Source organism: Amblyraja radiata, chromosome 24 (genome assembly GCF_010909765.2).
Source record: "Amblyraja radiata isolate CabotCenter1 chromosome 24, sAmbRad1.1.pri, whole genome shotgun sequence".
In the NCBI taxonomy this organism is placed as follows: Eukaryota; Metazoa; Chordata; class Chondrichthyes; order Rajiformes; family Rajidae; genus Amblyraja; species Amblyraja radiata.
Window position 1 is genome coordinate 28,738,570 of NC_045979.1, and position 16,874 is coordinate 28,755,443.

The 16,874-nt window shown below is 47.4% G+C and overlaps 1 protein-coding gene across 5 annotated transcripts in view; it reads right to left on the reverse strand.

The window, feature by feature from the left end:
• The window catches only part of LOC116986948 (F-actin-monooxygenase mical1-like), an 88,786-nt gene that overhangs the window by 38,480 nt on the left and 33,432 nt on the right, over nt 1-16,874 (reverse strand). For 2 of the 5 annotated variants that reach the window (XM_033042784.1, XM_033042786.1), the window contains exons 10-17: nt 14,135-14,250; nt 9,722-9,848; nt 8,132-8,213; nt 6,887-7,034; nt 3,723-3,913; nt 2,805-2,908; nt 853-897; nt 187-330 (exon numbers count right to left, since the gene is read on the reverse strand). In XM_033042784.1, the coding sequence (XP_032898675.1) occupies nt 187-330; nt 853-897; nt 2,805-2,908; nt 3,723-3,913; nt 6,887-7,034; nt 8,132-8,213; nt 9,722-9,848; nt 14,135-14,250 (957 nt within the window). Of the gene's footprint in view, nt 1-186; nt 331-852; nt 903-2,804; nt 2,909-3,722; nt 3,914-6,886; nt 7,035-8,131; nt 8,214-9,721; nt 9,849-14,134; nt 14,251-16,107; nt 16,262-16,874 lie in introns of those variants that run through there. The other 3 variants (XM_033042788.1, XM_033042785.1, XM_033042789.1) reach the window with 3 other exon arrangements.

Consider the following 16,874-nt stretch of genomic DNA (forward strand, 5'->3'; position numbering starts at 1 on the left):
AGTGATTGAAACTAATCGGATATTTCTTTCAAAGATCCAGTTCAGCTTTGATGGGACAATCGTTGCTGTAAATGTCTAAGATCTTATGGAATATATACAATGCGGTTCCTGTTTGAGACAGTATAGTAGACACTTCCCAGAAGTCTGTGATGATATCCAGAACAGCATGGAGGCCAAGACCCTGACCTGTCTTTGAATTTCACCACTTGTCTCAATGGACTCCTCAGTTTGTGCCTTGGCGTTCTCAATCCATGGCGACTCTACTGTTGTTTGTCCATCCAAAGAGTCCATTGAATCTTCCGTCATTGACGTCCCTGGTCCTGCCTCTGCCTGAGTACAAATTAAGTTCAGTCAGTCGAGTCATGATGCAGCCCTGTAGGACTTGGGTTACGCCACATTCGCAGAATGCCTGGGGTGGCGCAGCGGTAGAGTTGCTGCCTTACAGCGCCAAGTACCCCCCGGTTCGATCCTGGCCACGCGGTGCTGTCTGTACGGAGTTTGTACCTTCTCCCCGCGACCACATGGGATTTTTCCCGGGCGCTCCGGTTGCCTCCCACACTGCAAAGACGTGCAGGTTTCTAGGCCAATTGGCCTCAGTAAAATTGTAACATGACACCATCCTACACACACTAGGGACAATTTACAATTATACTAAGCCAATCAGCCAACAAACCTGTACGTCTTTGGAGTGTGGGAGGAAACCGGAGATTCCTGAGAAAACCCGCGCAGGTCACGGGGAGAACGTACAAACTCCGTACAGACAGCACCCAGAGTCGGTATTAAACCCGAGTCTCTGGCGCTGTAAGGCAGATATAAGTAATTGCCGGCTAGAAATCTTTCAGCAGAACTGACCTTTGATCTCTTTTTCTCAGAAGCATTGTCAGCATCTGTTCTCTCCTATGAAGATAAATCACATAATCAGACGTCTTGCTATTCCATAACATTGCAGTTTCTCCTTTCCTGTGCCTTTTCCATCATGAAACACACAGATTCAATAGGTTCTGTTCACAATCCATCATTTAGAATTAGGTTCATTTAAAGTGAGCATTCAATTGGAATAAGATTTAGTTTTGTTGAGTTTAGAGAGGCATCATGGAAACAGGCCCTTCGGCCCCACTGAGTCTGTGTCGACCAGCTAACCCCACACACTAACACTATCCTATACGCTCTGGGGACAATTTACATTTTTACCAAGCCAATTAGCCTACGAACCTGTACGTCTTTGGAATGTGGGAGGAAACCGGAGATCCCGGAGAAAAACCACGTACAGACAAGCACCCGTGGTCAGGATTGAACCCGGGTCTCTGGCGCTGTAAGGCAGCAACTGTATATCGCTGTGCCGCCCAAATACGTATCCTTCATCAAAGACAGAGGCTCTCAATGATGCCTCCACTTGGTTACATATATTTAGATGGGTCAACAACAGCGAACATGGGCCAATGTAGTAAAACATTCCAAGATACTTCACAAGGGTATTACAAACAATAGAGTCGCTTTGGACAGGTGGAAGATCACACCTATGGCTAGGAAAGAGAAGTTGGGAGCCAGATTTGATGCCTCTGGCTTTTCCCGAATCTACTGAAGGACGATTCTGCACAACCAGAGCCAGGTATGTAGGCTGACAATTAAGACCAGTTTGTCGTGGGGCCAAGAGACTCAGATTTCATAGGTTCTAGAAGCTGATTTGGCCATTCGGCCCATCGAGTCTACTCCGCCATTCAATCATGGCTGGTCTATCTTTCCCTCTCAACCCCATTCTCCTGCCTTCTGCCCATAACCCCCGACACCCGTACAAATCAGGAACCTATCAATCTCCACCTTTAAAATGCCCATTGACTTGGCCTCCACAGCCTTCAGAGGAGAAGAATTCCACAGATTCACAACCCTCTGACGAAAGAAATTCCTCCTTTCTAAAGGTACGTCCTTTTATTCTGAGCCTATAGCCTCTGGTCCTCTGCTGAGAAACTATATTCTACGCTGATATCTTTCTCTTTGCTCTACCCGTTCTAATTGAGCACGACTTGCTTGTGTTCACATGGAATATTATCTGATTTGGTTGGATAGCATGTAAACAGAAGCTTTTCACTGAATCTCGATACTGTGACAATAATAGACATAGAAACATAGAAAATAGGTGCAGGAGTAGACCATTCGGCCCTTCGAGCCTGCACTGCCATTCAATATGATCATGGCTGATCATCCAACACAGTATCCTGTACCTGCCTTCTCTCCATACCCCCTGATCCCTTTAGCCACAAGGGCCACATCTAACTCCCTCTTAAATATAGCTAATGAACTGGCCTCAACTACCTTCTGTGGCAGAGAATTCCAGAGATTCACCACTCTCTGTGTGAAAAATGTTTTCCTCATCTCGGTCCTAAAAGATTTTCCCCTTATCCTTAAACTGTGACCCCTTGTTCTGGACTTCCCTAACATCGGGAACAATCTTCCTGCATCTAGCCTGTCCAACCCCTTAAGAATTTTGTAAGTTTCGATAAGATCCCCCCTCAATCTTCTAAATTCTAGCGAGCACAAGCCGAGTCTATCCAGTCTTTCTTCATATGAAAGTCCTGACATCCCAGGAATCAGTCTGGTGAACCTTCTCTGTACTCCCTCTACGGCAAGAATGTCTTTCCTCAGATTAGGGGGCCAAAACTGTACGCAATACTCCAGGTGTGGTCTCACCAAGACCCTGTACAACTGCAGTAGAACCTCCCTGCTCTTATACTCAAATAAACCAATAATAAACCAATTCACGATACCGATACTGAAAGCCTATTAAAAAATATAACGTTTTGAATTACCAGCGATCTTCGTTTGTTGGCTACATTTCTCCGCAGGGTACTGAGGAACATGAGGGCTGATTTAGCAGACATCAGAGTCAACATCTTTTTCTGAACGCCTTGTTCTGAGAGGAAATGGCAGAGAGTTTATACATAACGTGTCGGGCATCGTGTCATTTAGCAGTTAAGGTGACACTTGAATTAGAAACGTAGAAAACAGGTGCAGGAGTAGGCCATTCGGCCCTTCGAGCCAGCACCGCCATTCAATATGATCATGGCTGATCATCTAAAATCAGTACCCCGTTCCTGCTTCCTCCCCATATCCCTTGATTCAGTTAGCCCCAAGATCTAAATCTCCCTTGAAAAGATCCAGTGAATTGGCCTCCACGGCTTTCTGTGGCAGAGAATTCCACACTCACAACTCTTTGGATGAAGAAGTGTTTCCTCATCTCAATGGCCCACCCCTTATTCTTTAACTGTGACCCCTGGTTCTGGACTTCCCCAACATCGGGAACCTTTTTCCTGTATCTAGCCTGTCTAATCCCTTAAGAATTTGACATAGAAACATAGAAATTAGGTGCAGGAGTAGGCCATTCGGCCCTTCGAGCCTGCACCGCCATTCAATATGATCATGGCTGATCATCCAACTCAGTATCCTGTACCTGCCTTCTCTCCATACCCCCTGATCCCCTTAGCCACAAGGGCCACATCTAACTCCCTCTTAAATATAGCCAATGAACTGGCCTCGACTACCCTCTGTGGCAGAGTTTTTACAAGATACCCTCTCATCCTTCTAAATTCCAGTGAATACAAGCCCAGTCAACCCATTCTTTCATCATATGTCAGTCTCGCCATCCCGGGAATTAATCTACGCTGCACTCCCTCAATAGCAAGAATGTCCTTCCTCAAATTAGGAGACCAATTCTGCATGAAACCCACCTGGGGACAAGGTCTTGAAGAACTCGTTGAACTGGGTCAGGTACATGACCATGCCCAGCTTGTCCGGACTGCTGAGTGAAGCCATCTCTCTCCCAGTCATTAGCGGGGAGATCCCAAACTCATTTTCAGCAGTGTTGAAGGCCAGCTGGTTGTTTTCCACCACAGATTCTTCCTTCAAACTCTCAAACTCACTGCAGGTAACGAAGACAGTTCAGATCAACAACGACAATACTGTGCAGAAAGGAACTGCAGATGCTGGTTTGTATGGGGGGGGGGGGGGGGGAAGAGAGAGAGACATACACACAAAAGTGCTGGAGTAAGCTTCTCTGGAGAAAAAGGATGGGTGACGTCTCGGGTGGGGACCCTTCTTCAGGCTGAAAGTAGAGGGGAGGAAGGCAAGACACTTCACCCACCTTTGCCTGTGTGTGAATGTGTGTGAATGTGTGTGAGTGATTGGTGGTGGTCGGAGGGGCCGTAGGCGCAGATTGGCAGCCACGCTTCCGTCAGTCTGCCCCAGGGCAGCTGTGGCTACAGAAGTAGCTTACCACCACCGAGTGTGACTGAGGAGCGAATGAATAATGCAATGTAAAGCGCCTTGAGTATTAGAAAGGCACTATATAAATCCCATCCATTATTATTAATATTAGAAAGGAAAGGCCAGAGCAAAGCAGGACCAGCAACAGGTGACCAGAGAAGGTCAGAACCCACAATGGTCCATTGTTGGCTGGAGAAGAGGTGATATCAAAGGGGCACAAGGGATGCGAACAGTGGAACTAGCAGGATGACTATGCTGGTGGAGGAGGGGGGAGGGGGGAGGGAGGGCAATGCAAGGGTCACTTGATAGTAGAGAAATCAATATTCATACCGCTGGGTTGGAAGCTGCCCAAGCGAAATATGAGGTGCTGTTCCTCCAATTTGCATTTGGTCTCACTCTGACAGTGGAGGAGGCCCAGGACAGAAAGGTTGGTGTGGGAACGGGAAGGACAGTTAAAACGTTTAGTAACTGGGAGATCTCGTAGGCTAAGGCAGACTGAGTGCAAGTGTTCAGCAAAATGATCACCCAGTCTTGTGCTTGATCTCGCCGATATATAGAAGCCCACACCAAGAACAATGGATACACTAGATTAGCTTGGAGGAGGTGCAAGTGAGACAGAGATGTAATGCTGAGGTTTTAGAAGGCTCTGGTCAGGCCACATTTGGAGTACAGTGAGCATATTTGGGACGACAGATGGCACAATGGGCTAAGTGTTCGGCTGGCAACCGGAAGGTAGCCGGTTCGAATCCCGCTTGGAGTGCATACTGTCGTTGTGTCCTTGGGCAAGACACTTCACCCACCTTTGCCTGTGTGTGAATGTGTGTGAATGTGTGTGAGTGATTGGTGGTGGTCGGAGGGGCCGTAGGCGCAGATTGGCAGCCATGCTTCCGTCAGTCTGCCCCAGGGCAGCTGTGGCTACAGAAGTAGCTTACCACCACCGAGTGTGACTGAGGAGTGAATGAATAATGCGATGTAAAGCGCCTTGAGTATTAGAAAGACGCTATATAAATCCCATCCATTATTATTATTATTATATTTGGGCCCCATATCTGAGGAAGGATGTACTGACTCTGGAGAGGGTCCAGAGGAGGTTTACGAGAATGATTCCAGGAAGGTTAGCATATGAGCGTTTGTCAGCACTGGGCCTGTACTCGCTAGAGTTGAGGGGCGACCTCATTGAAACTTACAGAATAATGAAAGGCATAGTGGTGTGAAAAGGATGTTCAAGTTCAAGTTCAAGTGAGTTTATTGTCATGTTTCCACTGATGGGAGAATTTAGGAACAGAGATCACAGCCTCAGAATTAAAGGGCGCTCTTTTAGAAAGGAGGTGAGGAGGAACTTCTTTAGTCAGAGGGTAATTAATCTGTGGAACTCATTGCCACAGAGGGCTGTGGAGGCCAGGTCAGTGGATATTTTTAAGGCAGGGATAGACAAATTCTTGATTAGAGCGGGTGTCAAGGGTTATGGGGAGAAGGCAGGAAATTAGGATTATGAGGCAGAGATCAGCCATGATTGAATGGCGGGGTGGACTCGATGGGCCGAATGGCCTATTTCTACTCCTATAACTTGTGAACTTTGCCTAACCTGAAAGGACTGTCGAGGTCCCCGGAGAGTGTCGAGGGAGGTGGTGCATCTCCTGCGGTTGCAGAGGGGAAAGTTCCTGGGGAGGGGGTGTTTCTCGTTTTTTGAGACAAGCACAAGAAATGCAGGCAAAGGAGGGATATGGATCACAGGCAGGCAATGGAGATTAGTTCAACTTGACAACATGGTAAGGACAGACGCTGTAGGGCGAAGGGCCTGTTTCTATGCTGTACTGTTATATGTTCGTGATCATGAGTCGGGCAGGTCAGGGAGACTTAACATGTAGTTATGAATACTTGTACCCAAAGGCATACACTTGTGGCAAGAAGTTCTAACGAAAAGTTCGAACTCTGTACAGAGAGCACCGGTAATGAGGATCGAACCCGGGTCTCTGGCACTGTAAAACCCCTGTCCCACTGTACGAGTTCATTCAAAGAGTTCTCCCGAGTTTGCCCTGATCCGAACTCGGAGATTTACGGTAATGGCCGCTCGTCGGTACTCGGGGCTCTCGTGGACAATTTTCAACCTGTTGGAAAATCTTCACGAGTCTTCACGAACTTACCACGTTTCCCCGAGTACCTGCCGTTAGCGTTACGAGCCGCTAAGAGACGTCCCCGAGCTCCGATGTTCCCGCTACGTTCATTCTACGCGCTTACCACGAGTTTGATTTTTTTTTTTAAACTCGGGAGAGCACTTGAATGAACTCGTACAGTGGGACAGGGCCATAAGGCAGCAACTCTACCGCTGCACCACCGTGCCGCCCTTGTTATTGTTATTACAATAGACAATAGGTGCAGGAGTAGGCCATTCGGCTCTTCGAGCCAGCACCGCCATTCAATGCGATCATGGCTGATACTGAGTTGGATGATCAGCCATGATCATATTGAATGGCGGTGCAGGCTCGAAGGGCCGAATGGCCTACTCCTGCACCTATTTTCTATGTTTCTATGTTTCCCCAATCAGTCCCCCGTTCTTGCCTCCCCCCTGTATCCCCTGACTCCGCTATCTTTAAGAGCCCTATTACCAATAATAATTTGTTGAACTCACACAAGGTCAGGGCGAAAATGATGAATGAGTGCACACAGAGCCAGGCCGCTCTTCCAGGATGTCGTCAAATCAATGACGTCTACGTTCTTGTACCCTTTTGTGTGGATTTGCAGCCAATTGAGGAGTTCCTCGTATCCAGTAACGGAATCTGTATGGGGGGGGGGGGACAGTAGCGACATTCAGCAGGAGATCAGTGAGAGAGGCTGCACATTTCACACACACAGCATCCATAATGTAACCACCGCTAACGTAACCAACTTTCACCCATAAGGACACAAAGTGCTGGAGCATCTCAGCAGGTCAGGCAGCATCCCCGGGGAATGTAGATCGTTGACGTTTTTTCCGTTCGGGACCTTTAGTTCAGACTCGAGTCTGAACAAATGGCCCGACCCAAACCAACCCCCCTTCCATTGGCTCCATTTACACCTCACGCTGCCTCGGCAAGACCAGCAGCGTAATCAAGGACGAGTCGTATCCTGGCCACTCCCTCTTCTCCCCCCTCCCATCGGGCTAGAGGTATAGAAGTGTGAAAACGCACACCTCCAGATTCAGGGACAGTTTCTTCCCAGCTGTTATCGGGCAGCTGAACCATTCTACCAACAACCAGAGAGCAGGCCTGAAATATCATCTACCTCTTTCGCGACACTCAGATTATCCTTGATCAGACTTTGCTGGCTTTACCTTGCACTAAACGTTATTCCCTTATCATGTATCTGTGGCTTGATTGTAATCATGTATTGTCTTTCTGCTGACTGGATAGCACGCAACAAAAGCTTTTCACTGTACCTTGGTACACGGGACACCAAATTACATTGAAACGTCACCCATCCATGTTGTCCAGCGATGCTGCCTGACCTGCTGTGTTACTGATATATTGGACATGCTTTGTCTTTTGGGACGACAGATGGCACAATGGGCTAAGTGTTCGGCTGGCAACCGGAAGGTAGCCGGTTCGAATCCCGCTTGGAGTGCATACTGTCGTTGTGTCCTTGGGCAAGACACTTCACCCACCTTTGCCTGTATGTGAATGTGTGTGAGTGATTGGTGGTGGTCGGAGGGGCCGTAGGCGCAGATTGGCAGCCACACTTCCGTCAGTCTGCCCCAGGGCAGCTGTGGCTACAGAAGTAGCTCACCACCACCGAGTGTGACTGAGGAGTGAATGAATAATGCGATGTAAAGCGCCTTGAGTATTAGAAAGGCACTATATAAATCCCATCCATTATTATTATTATTTCAATGTCTTACCATTTCGAAGCATCTTCCCCTTTGTGTGAGTGCTGTTGTTCACCACTTCTGTGCTTTGCCCTGTATCGTATAAATGTTGCACCTGAGATAAAAGAGATGAGGAAAAAGTTACCGCCGAGTCTCCAACCGTTCTACAACTAAATGAGAAACTGAAGTGGACAATCTTCCTTCACACAGGATTCTGAGACTCAGAAGATCCTGTAGAGTCACTGTTGATTAAAGTGTTTTAACAGGAGATTTGGGAATGATAGTTTTTACAAGGATGCTGAGAAAACATATCAGACGTTAGTGGGCAGCACAGTGGCGCAGCGGTAGAGTTGCTCTAGTGCAGTGGTTCTCAACCTTTTTTCAGTGATGTACCCCCTGTGAAATATTTTTTCAGCCAAGTACCCCCTAACCAGCGCAAAAATATAGGCCTACAATATTTCACAGGGGGTACATCACTGAAAAAAGGTTGAGAACCACTGCACTAGAGCAACTCTACCGCTGCGCCACTGTGCTGCCATCTAACGTCTGATATATTTTAAAATCTCACGTACCCCCTGGAGTGCCTTCACATACCCCCAGGGGTACGCGTACCCCCATTTGAGAACCACTGCTCTGGTGAATACAGAACACACACAGGGCTCTTCAGTGAATACTAGCAACTCACGGGACACATGGTGGTGCAGCAGTAGAGTTGCTGCCTTACAGCACCAGAGACCCCGGTTCGATCCTGACCTCGGGTCCTATCTGTAAAGAGTTTGAACGTTCTCCCCGTGACCACGTGGGTTTTCTCCGGGTGCTCTGGTTTCCTCCCACATAATGAAGACGTGCAGGTTTGTAGGTTAATTGGCGCCTAAGAAGATTTACGTTGCCAGGACCCGAGGGCCTGATCTACAGGGAGAGGGGTTGGGCAGGCTAGGACTCATGAGGAGAATAGGTTTAAGGTGAGGGGGGGGGGGGGGGGGGGGGAGGGGGGAAGATTTAATGGGAACCACGGCAGTAACTTTTTCCACACAAAAGGGTGGTGGGTGTATAGAACGAGCTGCCGGAGGAGGTAGTTGGGGCAGATATTGGGGCAACTTTTAACAAACATTTTGACAGGTACATGGATAGAATAGGTTTAGAGGGATATGGATCAAATGCAGGCAGGTGGGACTAGTGTAGATGGGCCATGTTGGGCGGCGAGGGCAGGTTGGACCAAAGGGCCTGTTTCCACGCTGTAAGATTCTATGAGGTAGGGTGAATGTATAGAGTCGTCTCCCCAGGGCAGGGGAATCACAAACCGGAAGACATAGATTGAAGATGAGAGGGGCAAGATTTAGGAGGAACTGGAAGGGCAACTTTTTCACTCAGAGGGTGTAGGTACATGGAATGATCTGCCAAAGGAGATAGTGGAGGCAGGTACCATAACAGCATTAAAAAGACACTTGGACAGGTACACCGATTGGAAAGGTTTTGAGGGATATGGGCCAAATGTGGGCAAATGGATCTCGCTTAGTCAGCATGGACAGGTTGGGCCGAAGGGCCTGCTTTCATGTTGTTTGACTCTATGACTCTGTTCTGTCACTGTAAGCTTTAGCACAGAGTATGTTGATATGCACTTACCTGGTTAGGCTTGTGGTAGTTGAGGTTAAGATGGCAATATCGAGTGAGGGGATCAATGCTGTATTGACAAATCTTCTTGTTTGTGTTTGCAGGAGTAGTCTGAGACAGAAGTTGGTAGATACTTTCCCTGCATGTTCAACACAGAAGGAGGATAAGGGACAATGATATACGAGAAGCTACACAATAGTTTTAGTTTAGAGACACAGCGCGGAAACAGGCCCTTCGGCCCACCGGGTCCATGCCGACCAGCGATCCCTGCACATTAACACCCACAAGGAACAATTTTTACATTTACCAAGCCAATTAACCTACAAACCTGTACGTCTTTGGAGCGTGGGAGGAAACCGAAGATCTCGGAGATAGCCCACACTGGTCACGGGGAGAACGTACAAACTCCGTACAGACAGCGCCCGTAGTCGGGATCGAACCCGGGTCTCCGGCGCTGCATTCGCTGTAAGGCAGCGACTCTACCGCTGCGCCACTGTGTGATAACGTTTGAAAAACAAGACAAAATCTTGCTCGATTTTAAATCAATGGCACTGACCATCAAACAGCCATTTGTACTTGTGAACGGACCAAGCAAACTTGACGTGCATGAAACCATCTCTTATCAAACCTCAATCTCCAAAGCCAAATTGGCTAAGACCATACGGTTTCCTTTTGTCATGTTGCAAATAGAAGCAATTTACTCAGAAGATCTGTGGCTTTGCAAGATGTTATTTTTTTTTTAATTCTCACATTCCAAATGCAAAACTTAAAATTGCAAAGCAATGTTTATAAATATTTGAATGTTTTTTATAGTTTTAAAAAACAGTCATAAATATATATATTTTTTAATATAGGTGTTTACATATTTGTTCAAATAAATAAAAAGTTTGTTTAAAGTGATGTCACAAATAAATCATGTGTCAGCATTAGTGCTTAAATGGAGACTTTGCCCTCTCTCTAAATTCCTTGGTTTTAACAAGTCTGAACAGTACATTCAGGAAACACAGGATAATCAGGAGGGCCAAAGGTTTAGACACCACTAGTAATCATTCGTCTCTTTACTCTAAAATGCTTTCTGTGTTTGCCTAAAAGCATTGATTTTCCACAAAAATGTTTGGAGCCTTAAGCCCCTGTCCCACTTTCACCAGGTAATTCACAAATTCTCCCGGGTTTCCCCCCCGATTCAAAGGCAGAATAGAAACATAGAAAATAGGTGCAGGAGTAGGCCATTCGGCCCTTCGAGCCTGCACCGCCATTCAATATGGTCATGGCTGATCAATATGATCATGGCTGATCAATATGATCAATGTTCGTAACGAGTCCGCAGGAGGCCGTAGATATATCGTAGCGGCTCGTTATGCCAGCCGTGGCATCAGGTAAGTCGGGACCTTTTTCCCCAGCCCGCTAAAAAATGTCCACGAGTTTAAAAAAATTGGTCGGGATGAATTGAATTAAGTCGTGAAAGTGGGACTTTAGGCCCTTTAGGTCTTCACAAAGTTTTTTCGACTTTAGAGATACAGCACGGAAACGGATGACCCTTCGGCCCATCGAGTCCACCCCGACCAGCGAGCGACCCCTGCACATTAGGCCCATTCTTTGGGAAGTGAACCATAGTGTCACACACGTGACCAGTCCTATTTGACCTCTTACCCAAAAACAAACATTGCCAGCATAACATGTAAACATTTCACTTGATAAACCAGAAAAAAAAAAAGAATCATATATGCAGTACAAACCAATATACCTGTAATACAAAAGTTGTATTCCACAATTTTATCATTATTTTGGTCACACGCGTGACTAAGAATGGACCCTACACATTAACACTATCCTACACACGCTCGGGACAATTTTACATTTTTACCAAGCCAATCCACCAACAAACCTGCACATCTTTAGAGTGTGGGAGGAAACCGAAGATCTCGGTGAAAACCCACATGGTCACAGGGAGAACGTACAAACTCCGTACAGACAGCACCCGTAGTCAGGATCGAACCCGGGCCTCTGGCGCTGTGAGGCAGTGGTTCTACCGCTGCGTCACGGTGCTGCCCCTTTTGCAATATGGTTTTTTTTTTTTAATTCTCACATTTTAAATGTAAAATTAAAAATTGCAAAGCAATGTTTATAAAAAATAAAAATAAAATATAAAATGTTTTATATTATGTTTGTTCAAAAAAAAGGTCGCCTAATGTTATCAGTTACAAATAAATTAGTGTTAACAATAGCGCTTATTCAGAGTCTTCGCCCTCTCTCTAAATTTCCCAGGCTCCACATCCAGCAGAACCTGACCATCTGCAGTAAGATGCTGCAGATGTTTTATCAATCGGTGGTAGCCAGTGCCATCTTCTTCACCGTCATGTGCTGGGGCAGCAGGGCGAAGGTCGCGGACACCAACCAGATTAATAAGCTCATCAGGAATGCTGGGTCCATCCTGGGGGCAGAGTTGTATTTATGGGAGGTGGTCTTGGAGGGGAGGATGCTCCTCAAACTGCTGAGCATCTTGGACAATGCAGCTCACCCCCTGGTCAACCTGAGGAGCACCTTCAGCAACAGACTGGTTCCACCAAGATGCAGGACAGAACGCCACAGGGGATCCTTCTTCCCCGTGGCTATCAAGCTGTACAACCCCTCCCCTTTCTGTCGTGGGGTAGACTGACTCCACTCACCCCCCTGCCCCAATCTTTGCTCATCCCCAATCCTTTCCATTCTTCACTTTAATTTTTTGTTTCACGTATCTTGTGTTTTATGATCAATTTCCCTCCTGGGATAAATAAAGTTCTATCGTTTCGGATCGTAAAACCTTCAAATCAGAATCAGATTGAGGCTGGACACACCCTATCTACAACCATGGGACTTCCCCACCAAAATGAACTGAAAGGCTTTCTAAACTAACCAGCCCTAAGGCATCCTTCACACCAACGTTTTACCGAGAGATCAGATCTGACATCTGTATAAAAAGATGTGAAACAATTTTATTCACTGATGTGTCTTAATTAGATAAATATGGCATGCCACTCCCATGGACGAGGTTTGCCCTGATTTGGCACCTGCTAGCAAGTTACAGGGAGTCATCATTCGGATCCATCAAACCAGGCGAGGAACCAGCCTCTTTCAAATGCCACACGTTTTCTCACCATCACCCGGATTTTACATCACCTGGATGTTGCCAAGTTTTTAGAAGCCTTCACAGTACATTCAGGAAACACAGGAGGATCAGGAAGGTCACAGGTTCAGGCGCCACTTGTAATCTTACTTCTCTTTCCTCTAAAAATGCTGGATTTGCTTTGCTTTCCCGGCTCGCCTGACAGCTTTCCATTTCCACAAAACCTTTTGGAACCCGAGGTCATCACAAAGCTCTTTAGACTTTAGAGGTACAGCATGGAAACGGGCCCTTCGGCCCACCAAGTCCGTGCCGACAAGCGATCCCCCGTACACTAGCACTATCCTTCACACTGGGGACAATTTACATTTTTCAGAAGCCAATGAACCTACAAACCTGCGCGTCTTTGGAGTGTGGGAGGAAACTGGAGAAAACCCGTGTGGACACAGGTAGAATGTACAAACTCAGTGCAGACAAGCACCTGTAGTCAGGATCGAACCTGGGTCTCTGGTGTTGTAAGACAGCAACTCTACTGCTGCGCCACCGTTGTATGCTCTAACTATGCTTCTCATAATGTTATATACTTCTATCAGGTGGTTCCTCAACCTCCATCTTGTAGCTGGTTGTATCAGGCAAATCAGCTTTAGTGATTGTGGTTTGATAAAAGGTAGTGTTATCCCCAGCAGCCCACGCACGGCCCTTCCACAAGCTGATCTTTAGTTTTAACTGTCCACAATGACCGTGGCTCCTGTAGATAGAGAAGTAGTTACTCTCCCACTCATGATTAACTAAGGTTGCTTGTGATATGGATGAGGGAAGATACAGGTGGTAAAGGTTCACCACCGATTTTCCGGCAACTGGTGATCCGGCACCTCCTGTAATCCGGACAACATTTTGAGAGGCCACTTGAAATCCCCCCCACCCACTCTGGTCCTCCTTTCTGGTGGCTTCTTTCCACAGCCCCCCATTTTTTTTCCACAGAGGGGAACACACTGTCAGGGGTGGTGGTGGAGGTAGATACAATAATGGTGCTTAAGAGGCTGATGGATATGCAGGGAGTGGAGGGATATGGATCATATGCAGGGAGATGAGAAGTTTATCTTGGTATCATGTCCGGCACACACATTGTGGGCCGAAGGGCCTGTTCCTGTGCTGTACCATCCTATGTTTGATGTTCCATCAGCCTATACGGCTCCGTCACCTATATTTATCCGACTTACATTCAGTAAAATAAGCAGACAAGGTCCAAACTCCGAGACGAGGAAATGGGGTGAACAGTAAAGAAACTGAGCAGCAGTGTGTGTCGGGATATGTTCCAGTCTCACCTCTCAGCCAGGAGCTCCAAGGGGGCAATGCCTTTGCTCCACTTCCGCACTGACCATGCGGCGTCGAAAGCCGCCAGGAATCCACGCGCGATTCCAGTGCCCAGAGGCCAGAAGGGCTGAAAATAACACGGGTTGTGGAAAAAAAAATGGGAATTTAGTCACTTCCATGTGGGAAATCCTGAGCAAGACACAACAAGCTAAAGTATTTTGGTTTAGTTTAGTTTTAGGGATTCAGATTCAGAAAACTTTATTGTCTGTCGCAACAGAAAATCTTCTTTGACGTGGCTCCACATACAAACAGGACAATGTACTGACAAGCAGTCATACAACACAGACTTCTGCGAGCACACACAGTGTGCACAGATCTCAAAAGCAAGTACAAAGATTACCGTGGTAGTCATACTTGCTGTCGTTAAATACCGCACTTAATGACTCTCAGAAAACCACTAAACAACTCAGAAAACATGCAAACATACGGGAGCAGCGCGCCGCGAGTCGCTCACAGAGTAGCGCCCCGCCCCGCCCCTTGGGTTGTCAGCAGCAGTACAATAATAAAGAACACACAAAATGTAACACAAACATCCACCACAGCATTCATCACTGTGGTGGAAGGCACAAAAATTTGGCCAGTCCTCCTCCATTTCCCCCCCCGTGTACAGGACCAGAGTCCAGAGTCAGTCCAGGATCGGCTCTTCCTCACCGGAGACCGCGGCTTTAAGTTGTTGTAGGCCGCAGGCCGGCGGTCGAGATTTAAAGTCCCCGCCGCAGCCAGAAGCACCGTAGACTGCAGGGCCGGCGGTCGAAGCTCCCCTCCAGGGGTGATGGTAAGTCCATGCCGGCCCCGCGGTAGGAGTTGGGCGCGGGCCGGCAGTGATGGCTTCTTCTTCCCCCCGGGTCCCCCACGAGGGATCCCAGGTTGTAGACGCCGCACCAGCTGGAGCTGTGCAGACCGCGGCTTCAGGCCGCAACTTCAGGCTGCCGGCTGCCCCGGGCCAGCGAAACGGAGCGCTCCCCTCCGGCGAGCCCCAGCGAGGGCTCACCCGCTCCACAACAAGAGTCCACGCTGCGCCCGCCGCTGAAGTCCCGGGCGTGTCTCCGGGAAAGGCCGCGCCGATCCTTGATGTTAGGCCACGGGGTAGGCGACCTGGAAAAAGTCGCCTCTCCATGGAGGAGGCGACCGAAGCGGTTTCCCCCTTGCCCCCCCACACAAACCACACGAAGGAACATTAAATGCATACTTTAAAACAAACTAAAAAATAAAAAAAGGTTGAAAAAAAAAAAACAGCGCAGAAACTAGCCCTTCGGCCCACCGGGTCCGCGCCGGCCAGCAATCACCGCGCACCAACACTGTCCCACACACACACACACACACTATGGACAATTTTACCAAAACCAATTAAACTACAAACCTGCACGACTTTGGAGTGTGGGAGGAAACCGGAGCGCCCAGAGAAAACCCACGCAGTCACAGGGAGAAGGTATAAATTCCGTACGGACAGCACCTGTAGTCACGATCGAACCCCCAGGTCTGTGGCGTTGTAAGGCAGCAACTCTACCTCTGCACCAACCCTTAGCTCTGCACCAGCACTGTTTACACGTTCTCTCTGTGACCACGTGGGTTTTCTCCGGGTGCTCTGGTTTCTTCCCACGTTGCAGAGACGTACAGGTTGTAGGTTTAAGAAAGAACTGCAGATGCTGGAAAAATCAAAGGTAGACAAAAATGCTGGAGAAACTCAGCGGGAGAGGCAGCATCTATGGAGCGAAGGAATAGGCGACGTTTCGGGTCTTCGACCCGAAACGTCGCCTATTCCTTCGCTCCATAGATGCTGCCTCACCAGCTGAGTTTCTCCAGCATTTTTGTCTACCTTCAAGTTTGTAGTCTAATTGGTTTCGGTAAAATTCTTCAGATCAGTTAAAAGGAGGGTTCCGACCCAAAACATCACCCACCCTTTTCCTCCAGATATACTGCCTGACCCGCTGAGTTACTCCAGCGGGTTGTGAGTAAAAATCACCAGTTGCTTGGTTCCGCTTGGTTCAGCCTGACCCGCTGAGTTACTAACAGTCACATTTTGAATGAGCAATAAAAGCAGCAGAAATTGTAGAAACACTCGGCGGGTCAGACAGCATCTGCGGAAAGGGAAACAATTCGCATCTCTGGTCAAAGACCCTTCATCACGGCTGGTATTTAAGTCGTCAAGTCAAGAGAGTTTATTGTCATGTGTCCCAGATAGGACAATGAAATTCTTGCTTGCTGCAGCACAACAGAGTATTGTAGGCATAAATACAGAACAGATTAGTGTGTCCATATACCATAGAATATTATATATATACACACACACATAAATAAACAGATAAAGTGTAATAGGCTGTTATAGTTCAGAGTTTGTTTGAAGTTGTGTTTAATAGTCTGATGGCTGTGGGGAAGTAGCTATTCCTGAACCTGGATGTTGCAGATTTCAGGCTCCTGTACCTTCTACCTGAAGGCAGCGGAGAGATGAGTGTGTGGCCAGGATGGTGTGGGTCCTTGATGATGTTGGCAGCACAGATACTGCGAGTTACCCCAACATTTCTTTAAATATCAGATATCTGTTTTGTTTTTAATGAAGATTTTCATTTATATTTGGAGGTTTTTCAAGAAAGAGTTAGATTTAGCACTGAGGGCTAATGGAATCAAGAGATATGGGGAACAAGCAGGAACTGGGTACTGATTTTGGATGATGAGCCACGATCATATTGAATG